This window comes from Diaphorina citri, unplaced genomic scaffold (assembly GCF_000475195.1).
Source record: "Diaphorina citri unplaced genomic scaffold, Diaci psyllid genome assembly version 1.1 scaffold88, whole genome shotgun sequence".
Taxonomy (NCBI): domain Eukaryota; kingdom Metazoa; phylum Arthropoda; class Insecta; order Hemiptera; family Psyllidae; genus Diaphorina; species Diaphorina citri.
In genome coordinates, this window is record NW_007377525.1 from 79,780 (window position 1) to 90,704 (window position 10,925).

General features: G+C 37.8%; 1 protein-coding gene across 1 annotated transcript in view; it reads left to right on the forward strand.

Moving 5' to 3' along the window:
• Nucleotides 1–10,925, forward strand: part of LOC103524142 (BCL2/adenovirus E1B 19 kDa protein-interacting protein 3) — a 31,123-nt gene that overhangs the window by 7,034 nt on the left and 13,164 nt on the right. Inside the window, exon 3 of the mRNA XM_026833318.1 lies at nt 10,401–10,494. Coding sequence (XP_026689119.1) covers nt 10,401–10,494 — 94 coding nt within the window. The remainder of the gene's footprint in view (nt 1–10,400; nt 10,495–10,925) is intronic.

Here is a 10,925-nt window from a genome sequence, read left to right on the forward strand (position 1 = left end):
GGGGGTTTTTTTTTTTTTTTTTTTTTTTTTTTTTGCACTCGTGAAATAATCTGCGCGACAACCTTTTCTAAAAAGAGGTTGTCAGGCTTGTGTACGGTGAGAAGGAATTGACGTCACTTCAATGGAATCGACAACAATGAGAGTCTTTTGCAAACATTGATCAGATTATCAGCAATAAAGCTTTCGATTACTGACGTTATTTTGGAGGAAAACATGACGTGCTTGGCTTTTTCCTTTATTTATTTCCCAAAAAAAGGTTGTCAGGCTTGTGTATGGTCAGAAGGAATTGACGTCACTTCAATGGAATCGACAACAATGAGAGTCCTTTGCAAACATTGATCAGATAATCAGCAATAAACCTTTCGATGAATGACGTTATTTTGGAGGAAAACATGACGTGCTTGGCTTTTCCCTTTATTTACCTTCGGGTGTACAGTTAGAAAATACGAAAATAGAAGGAGCCCAGGTATTGTTTCTGGGCGTCCAAAGAGTTTGAAAACCCCAATCCTTGCACCAACACCGTAAGATAGGATGACAGTGGACAAAGTATCATGCCTGTCAAAGACAAACTATTGCGATTTTGTGATTAAGGTATTTTGTACTACAAAATGTATACCATTGATGTGAATAAAATTTAAGTAAAGTAACTACCCTCGGATGTACACAATTTTCTGTTAAGAATTTTGGGCTTTTGCGAACGCGCTACTAACACTCATGATATTCGTAGCTCGTAGTTTTCATTACAATGTTGGCAATAGCAACACAGTTGCAACTATTGCCCTCGCATGCCTCATTAAGCGCACACAATATTTACAATACCTGGGAAAGGGAAATGTACTTGTGGTATTATGCGACGTACGATATTTTGTCTGTTGTCCCGAAGTCTGTTCAGTTTTGCCACGATCGCATCACGAGATAATAGTGCAGCGAAAATGATGCGAATGGCAAATAAATGATGTAAAATTATGTGAATGCTAGTTTGTTTCTCATTACTACTGCCATTGGTAGAGGCACTTGTTCTGAATCTCAAATACAATCTCAAATAGTCCAAGTCAAGTGAAGACATACTTAGTATATTCAATTCTACCTCTAGTTATAATGCTACTTGACAAAGTATCCCGTTTGGAAAATATTGTTACTCATGATATTCGTAGCTCGTAGTTTTCATTACAATGTTGGCAATAGCAACACAGTTGCAACTATTGCCCTCACATGCCTCATTAAGCGCACACAATATTTACAATACCTGGGAAATGTACTTGTTGTGTTATGCGACGTACGATATTTTGTCTGTTGTCTCGAAGTCTGTTCAGTTTTGCCACGATCGCATCACGAGATAATAGTGCAGCGAAAATGATGCAAATGGCAAATAAATGATGTGAAATTATGTGAATGCTAGTTTGTTTCTCATTACTACTGCCATTGGTAGAGGCAATTCGCCAGATGTGTCAGGCTTGATGGGAGGGTGTAAAGGTGGCTCAGCAAACATCAGTAAAGTGTGCGAGTACAATACCTACTGGATGACTTGAAATAATGATCTTTGGAGAGGCACTTCGCCAGATGTGTCAGGCTTGATGGGAGGGTGTAAAGGTGGCTCAGCAAACATCAGTAAAGTGTGCGAGTACAATACCTACTGAATGACTTGAAATAATGATCTTTGGAGAAACGAGAACAGAGTTACTTCGTTATGTCTGCTCGACAGGTGGTCTTCATGTCGCATACATTATGTTTATGTTTGCGATACCCATGTTTACTTTTGCCAATGCCAAAACACTCGGCGGAGTCGTACGTTTATATCCACGAAGAATGTATTTCCTTTGGAGAATATGGACAAATGTTCCATGGACGAGACAAAAACAATCACACTTGGGTTGATGAAACGTTTTCAAGAAAGTTTTCTAAAATCAATAGATGAAAATTCTTAGTAGGTATACACGTAAAAGCCGTACAAAATTCACCACCCTGCCCTTGGAGCTGTATTTGCTCTCAAATATCTCTTCTGTTGTTGAAATGTATATTCTTCCTAATCTTCCATAGGTACCACTTTTCTCGTGCAAAATTCACCACCCTGCCCTTGGAGCTGTATTTGCTCTCAAATATCTCTTCTGTTGTTGAAATGTATATTCTTCCTAATCTTCCATACCACTTTTCTCGTACCTTCCCTGAATTGCACCCTGTATTGTGTCCCTACTACTTACTAGTTATAATGTTTCTTATTATTCATAGTAAACAACAAGTTTCACAAGCGTGCATCACTAGACACGTGTGTGTAAGTGAAGCCATTAGGTAAATTAGTAAAATATCAATCAGCAAATCTCGTCGTAAACATTTGCAATATGGTCACGTGAATGGACTAGTCACATCGATTCTATTTATATTGCATGGTCTATTTATGTCCATATTGTGTTTAGTCTTTCTAGTCAACAAGTTAGAGGATAAAGGATCTTGATTATCAGATTTAAGGCTTTAATTCAACTATCAGACTTAAGGCTCTCTTGTCGTTCGGAAAAAATCGTGGAATAGTCCTGGAATTTAATTCCGGGAAAAGCGTATAAACCCTGAAACAGCAAATTGCTTAATCCGAGAGTTAAACTTAAACCGAGTTTAAACTCACTTTGTGGACCATTACACAAACAATTTTCAACCGTTATATTGCATGTCTTCTTTCCAATTGATAAATACAGTGTACCTATGTGTGTCCACTCCTTTGGTATGAGGTATGACTCATCCAATACGAGCCAAGACAAGAATTTTATTTATAAACAACTTGGAAACTGTTGTTTACTAACAACTTTTTACCCGCTACCTCTCGAAGACTAATAAAGACGCACTTGAGTCTAAAAACAACAAAAATTTGTTTACCGATCTACCGATGACATCCACTCCGAAATCTCCAAATTGTTCATTGAGCGAGGTCAAAAACATTGAAAGGGAAACTGAACTGCGCCGATGTTGTGAATATTGTGGTTGTGGTGGAGTGGAATACCGTTTGTTTGTTCACTTGGAAAGTTCAAGGCGAAATGTACGACCAACAGTGTTTAAGCTTGGAGATTTGAGCTCAGTGCATAGGATGTAGCAACTTGGAAACTGTTGTTTACTAACAACTTTTTACCCGCTACCTCTCGAAGACTAATAAAGACGCACTTGAGTCTAAAAACAACAAATATTTGTTTACCGATCTACCGATGACATCCACTCCGAAATCTCCGAATTGTTCATCGAGCGAGGTCAAAAACATTGAAAGGGAAACTGAACTGCGCCGATGTTGTGAATATTGTGGCTGTGGTGGAGTGGAATACAGTTTGATTGTTCACTTGGAAAGTTCAAGGCGAAATGTACGACCAATAGTGTTTAAGCTTGCAGATTTGAGCTCAGTGCATAGGATGTAGTTAGCTTTATTGTATGGATGGTATTGGATGGTGTATGCAGTTCTTGAGTTTTAGCTTTTAGTACTACGTTAGTCTCCTTGAAGATGTGGTTGCCATTTTATTATCTCCCTGAAACGTGGGTTGTAGTTGTGGTTTCTCTTCTACGTATAGCCAGATGTATTTTGTAAGGACAAAAGCTTGGGAATTTTGATATATCGTTTCTGCGAGCTGTCGCAAATTTAGGTAATTTAATTTTATTAAGTTTCCATTTATTATTTTTCAATATAACTCTCAGAACATACTGAATTTTTATAAATGGTATACCCATCCGTATAAGCCGAGCTTGTGCCACGGATGGGGATAGTTATCTTCTGATAGCACATAAACAACCAAGCTTGTAACATACGATTGCCTCTTATTTTAATTTGTATTTTTTTTCCTAAATCCATATCAAATATCAACACAGATTACGTAAACTCTATGGGCAATGAGTGATACTGTACAGATTCAAAACATCTCGCGTCATATATCCGCAAGATTACACCATAGCAAAAAATATCTCGTATGTTTTTATTTCGTTCCATTGATCCCAACTCCTTTCACTTACTACCAAATCAGTATTATTCTGCCTGTAGTTCTTCGAGCTCCAACCTATTGAACAATCTATTTCTGTAGTCTACGCTCAAGTTGTTTACATCCCACCGTTTTTACATTGTTTTTGCTCTGAGCAAAGAGGTTGCCTCGCTGCATTCTTTATTTATTCCTATGCTGCATCCTTTTGCGTTTATGTTCGAAGTGAGAATAGCGCGTAGTACACGAAGGATAATTATTCAAGACTTCTTGAGCTTCTTAATCTTAAACCTTGAACACAGTTCGCTTGTGGAGGCTAGACGAGGATCTTTACATAAAATTGAATTGTAGAACTACTCGTAAAGGTAAAAAGAGAAGGTGTTTTGATAATAAAGGTACTCTGAAGAGTTTTCTACTTCTCGGATTTCCGGAAATGCAAATTTGAATACCTACCTCAACGCTGTCCATTTTCTAAACCGCAAAGCTCTAAAACAGGAATAGTGTAGTGTAGAAGGGCAATTTAAGCTACCTACAAAATTTACATAAGCTCCTTTGAGAAAAGAAGGGATTTCAAACACACAAAGGAATGATAGAGCTGAATAATTTTAATCTTTTGTCCAAGTTGATGAAATCCCATTTCGAAGCAGATTAAAAAGCAGTACCGAAATTTTTTTCAGATGCGTCCGAAAATTTGGGCTCCCATGTAGCTTTGAACTTTTGGTACATTCTAAAAAAGTCTCCCATGTTAAATAAATCTGATAAATCGGAGTCCTATGTTCATGATTTGCTGTTGAGAGTCCGAAAATTTGGGCTCCCATGTAGCTTTGAACTTTTGGTACATTCTAAAAAAGTCTCCCATGTTAAATAAATCTGATAAATCGGAGACCTATGTTCATGATTTGCTGTTGAGGAAGATGCCTGGATCAAAATTTCACTTCAATGAAGCCAGCTTTGAAGACCTCTCTATTCCCAAAGCATACGTGACTTGTTGCATGCAATTTCCATAAATTCATTCAACCGGAAGCACCACGTGCAGAAACTCTGAAAATTTTCTCAGGATAAAAAAATTGTTTTTCTAACACATGAAATTGTGTCCTTATCAGTTTGACACAAATTTGACGCCCCCATAGCTGTCGTTATCATTAACGACTAACGTCACGTTTCGTTATCACCAGCTGAGTAGGTGGACAACTCGTCAATTGACGTCTCGTGATGAGGGTGACGAAAATAGACTCATGTTTGCCTCCTGGGGATGGTTATTGGTTAACCCTTGAGTTTTTAACCCATTTTCGGTCCTTCCCACGAGAACGATCCGTGGGAAGAAGAAAAATATCCTGGTTACGAAATGTGCGAGAATCGTTCAATTGCTCGTCATGTGACCTGTTCAAAGCAGCTGTAAACAAAGTTCAAATTGCTATGATGATAGCCAACCTCCGAGACGGAGAAGGCACCTGAAGAAGAAGATCCTTCGCATCAAAATATTTCAACGGACGGACGCCCTATTTCTGAGTCTAATCCTGGCACACACATGTCTTGGGTTTAAAAATATCTGTACCAAAGTGACATTTGTTAATTAAAAGAAGGATCTAAATAAGGCGAATTCTACTTGTTTGGTAGGTCGGAGAAAGTGATTGCTACGTCCTACTGTACCAGACTTCTTTTACGCAAGTTGTTTTCAACCATATCGAATTATTGACCTGTAGAAGACATTGTTCATGGTTGATCAGATTGGAATCTTTTTCGTGGGTTAACTATACTGTTGTCATTCTTCATCCACAAGGGCGTTAAGGTTACGCCTACGTAGGCAGACGAAGAATAGAGAACTAGGTAGAGTTGGGAGTCAACAACACCTTAACGGGTGACGAGTTTGCGACATTTTCTTTGTCGTTCGTCGTAATCGTCGCCTTTTTAACTTTAACTGAGATTTTCTGACTTTAGATGATCAGCAATCAGCAACGGACGATGAACAATTCTGTTATTCTGATTCTGAATCGGTAACAGGAGTGTTACCAATCCGTTCGGGAGAAAATGGCATTAAGCAGATAGTACAAAATTTCTTAATTCTAACATTTTTTGTAGTCCCAAGATTGTAACCTACAAAAACATGAGAAGTTTTATAATACAAAATATTCCCCCGTGTGTGTTTAATTGAACGAAAGAAGTGAGATTTATGTTTTTATTCGATGATTTTGAAGTAAATGTTTCACGAAGGACTCTCAATCGAATGATAAGACCCGCATCCCGTCAAGTCAGCGGGATTTACAAGAGCAAAACGTACCCATGTTATTCGCGTTGTTTTAAACATATGTATACGAGAACAGAGTTACTTCGTTATGTCTGCTCGACAGGTGGTCTTCATGTCGCATACATTATGTTTATGTTTGCGATACCCATGTTTAGTTTTGCCAATGCCAAAACACTCGGCGGAGTCGTACGTTTATATCCACGAAGAATGTATTTTGTCTCCCCTACTAATAATGTGCTCGCCCAAACAAAGCATGTTTATCTTATCACATTACGAAATGTGGCCAGACTCGCCAGATAATGTACCAGTGTAGCAGTCAGCTGTAGACTACCGTAGACAATAATAATAAATTGTCAGATGAAAAATTTCATTGTCATCTTTTTTTGTTTGACAAGTTGTGTAATTTTTGCACAATGCCAAATTTTGCTGAATTACGTATCGTCCCTTGGTGTGTATTATTTTGATCAATTACGAAGGTACAGAGTTGTTCTATGATCTCTTAATGATGAGTTGAGTACCTTTTACATGATTGTTAGATTCCTTTTTGAGTACCTTTTACATGATTGTTAGTTTTTTTGTTTGACAAGTTGTGTAATTTTTGCACAATGCCAAATTTTGCTGAATTACGTATCGTCCCTTGGTGTGTATTATTTTGATCTATGATCTCTTAATGATGAGTTGAGTACCTTTTACATGATTGTTAGTATATATTATTTGGAATGCTGGGGTACTTCGGATGAATTTCGTCGGTACATTTTGATAAGCTGATTACCATTACCAAAGTCGTGCAAGGTATTCGTGAGAAATTTCAAATTTAGAAAGGTTCTTAACACAGATAAGACATCTTCCTCAATTTCTGGACAGATTTTTCATTTTCATTGTATCACCTTTCATCTCCTTTTTACTTCTCCTATGTAAGTAAATGTATTTTATGTATCTCTTATGTAAATATGTAAGTATTATACGGATACGGAATACCTTTAGTATAGGTACTAAAGTGAAGTATTGTTTTCCTTTAAATTCCAGTGCACTCATTTCCATGACATGATTGATGTGTTCAAATACGTCACCCAGTATCAGCTTCATCTATTTGTTTCCATTGTCTACATTGGAAAACAACACTACGATTCAAAATGATAATAACATTAATCATAGCTTACCACTCGACATCATGTCAATATTTGCATGATTTCTGAGTTATACTCCGAATAAAACTCTCGTGTGGAGGTATTTTTTGAAGTCATACAAAATGGTAAAGAAATGTGTAACGTGTGCATCAACAATGAGTGATTTAAGAGGTAAACAAATATATATCGGGACTCTTTTTATAAAAGGTACAATTCACTTGTAGCTAGTGAACTCCAATAACATACGTTTCTGGAATGGAATGGCACCAGTTGAGGTAAACTGGTAAACATGCAGAAATGGAGAAAGTAAATTTAACGAAGAAAAGAAAACAGAAGATAATTATTATCAAACTGTTTTGTTCACACTCGGAAAAAACAAGAAGTCAAATTTCTTATCTCTCACCTCGTCTCGTTATTGCTTGTTCTGCCACTTTTCTTTCTTCTTGATAAGGAATATAAATATAAACACATTACGTCATGTTCGAAGCATTGTTTGGAATACGCCGAAGTCGGGAAGAGACTCCTGCGAAAAAAAAAAAAAAAAATAGAAAATACGCTTTCGTACAATGATGAGACTGTCTATTTATAAACTTCCTTTTGTTCATTTGTTGTTCAATAAAAAAGACGGGGGGATGTCATGTGAGAGAAAAGATGGTCCAATTTATTTTTACGTGTTTTTCTGCACGTAGTACACACATCACGCGATACGTGGCTACATTACATCATGTATTAATATTCAGTTGTTTCGTGCACTCGTATATCTTGGGACAAAAGTGCATAGGATTATTCTAACAGGGAATTCCTCAAGTTGAAAACTAGTATTTCGAATACGAAGTAAAGAAGATATTTTCTTGTCATTTCTGAGAAAGTCAATGCTGTTGGAACTTTTCAAGTTTTCATACTCTTCTCGGATTTGGTTGACTGCCTTTTTTGTACGTGAGAAACCTGAGTACCTATAACACCTCCTAGAATTCCGAGCTTATAATAAATACCTCCCAGAATTCCGAGCTTATAATAAATACCTCCTAGAATTCCGAGCTTATAATAAATACCTCCTAGAATTCCGAGCTTATAATAAATACCTCCTAGAATTCCGAGCTTATAATAAATACCTCCTAGAATTCCGAGCTTATAATAAATACCTCCTAGAATTCCGAGCTTATAATAAATACCTCCTAGAATTCCGAGCTTATAATAAATACCTCCTAGAATTCCGAGCTTATAATAAATACCTCCTAGAATTCCGAGCTTATAATAAATACCTCCTAGAATTCCGAGCTTATAATAAATACCTCCTAGAATTCCGAGCTTATAATAAATACCTCCTAGAATTCCAAGCTTATAGTAAATAGAACATACTGTTGTTTATCCTATGAATAGGTGACGGCGTTGACCCGTATCCAAGTAGAATGGCGTTTTGGTCTATGAGGTCCTAATAGGGTATCACCGAGGGCGCTTCTATCACCTGACCTTTTCTCATTTCTTTCCCATGCATGAATTACATCACGTTCTCATCTTTTGCCCAAGTATTACACTACAGTAGAACCTCGATTATTTCAACCTCCATTTTTTCAACTCTCTATTATTTCAACCCCAAAATCAGTTCAAAATGGGATATGTATTAACCATTTTCTTCTTTTGTATATAAATTTTGCCCCCTTTTTCATTGTTTAATACGGAATTTCAGTTATTTCAACTACCCTCAGTCCCAATTAGTTAAAATAATCGGGGTTCTACTGTATTAGGTATGTTGCCTCTCATTTACACATGTATGTGGTTTGTACACACGCTATATCGTGCTTTGTATTGAGAATTATCCAGTACCCCCCATTAATAGCACGATTCCCTTATCTTCAATAGAGTTAGGCATTAAAATGTTAAATTCAATTTTTTCGTTTTTCTATTTTATTATTTACTTTCTTACTGTTGCATAATGCTGGAAAATTCTGCTAGAACTTGAGGCAGAGTTAAGACGGGTGAAGTTGATAAGAAGGTCGATGAAAACATCTTTATTTTACTATGCCTACCGCTGGTATCATTTACATCTTAGATGATTTTGACGTAATGGACTATTTTCGTGATTTGGGAAATAGGTTTATAAAATCAATTACCCAAGTGTGCGTCAAAGCGGAAAAAGTAATAGAGATTCACCTACAACCTAGACTATAACCTTAGATAATGACGATTTCGGCACCCACCTACTCAAAGGTAAACGTCATCTTTTGTGAAAGCCCTCAAGTGGAAACCAATGGCACACGCTTTGATAGCACTAGAAACTAGAACACGTCACGTGGTCACGTCCCATTTTGTTGTAAACTCCCCTTTCGTTGTAAAATCTTCCATTACATGATGAACTTGCAAACTTACAAATAAACCATGATGAGTTCCGGGAAACAAGCGGACGTCAAGAGCACAGTAATATGATAGTGATAGTCATAATGTGATAGTGACGACTATGACCAACCGACGCCGAAACGACGTCCACACCATAATCACACGAAATGCATACGAATATTGTATGGGTATATGCCGTACAGAGCTCCTTTTCAATCGCCGATTAAAGCTGTCTCCAGTTGTCCACACATAGTCGACGCCGCGCCGTCGATTGAAACCGTACACTGCCTCGACAACATAGATTCATAAGCTGAGTCCACACATAGTCGATCGCCGAGGTAAATCTATGTTGTCGAGGTAGTTTAAGGTCTCAGTCAACGTCGACTACGTGTGGACACAGCTTTAAAAGCTGTCTCCAGTTGTCCACACATAGTCGACGCCGCGCCGTCGATTGAAACCGTACACTGCCTCGACAACATAGATTCATAAGCTGTGTCCACACATAGTCGATCCCGTCGATCGATGGTCGATCGCCGAGGTGAATCTATGTTGTCGAGGTAGTTTAAGGTCTCAATCAACGTCGACTATGTGTGGACACAGCTTTAGAGGTAGATGGAGGAACTACTCGAAAAAGGTATTTAACAATGATGTTTTTTATATTATTATTTGTATGGCCCAAATGGTAGGGTTCTCACTTCGTGAGCTCTTTCACCCAACCAAACATCACCTTAAATTTAACTTTTTTCTTTGTTTCAGTTTCAGTCCAAAGTCCCCACCGAACAGTCCCAACACAGAACTCTCTACAGAAGATGACCACCTGAAAGGAGTGTATATCAACTTTGCCAATAAAGTAAGTTTGCCAGCCTAGTTAGCTTGGTTGGTAGGGTGCAATAGTACTACATACTAAACTCTGCAACACAGGAATTTCGTCACAAAATAAATAAAGTAAGTTTGCCAGCCTAGTTAGCTTGGTTGGTAGGGTGCAATAGTACTACATACTAAACTCTGCAACACAGGAATTTCGTCAAAAAATAACTTTTCAATGTAATGTAGCTTGGTTGGTAGCGCGTCTGCCTTGTAAGCGCTAGGCCGTGGGTTCGATTCCCGCCCGGGGCGGATTTCATCCTGAACGGATAATGGTCGTTCTCGGAAAGGCTGGCTTTCTCCTAACTTGTCTTCCTTCTCTCTTTGGATTTCTTGACGATAAAATCTGAGCAGTTACAGTTTTCTCTGTCAAACCTCTTTAAAAAAATAAGTTCAGATCGGAAGAGCGTCGTGTAG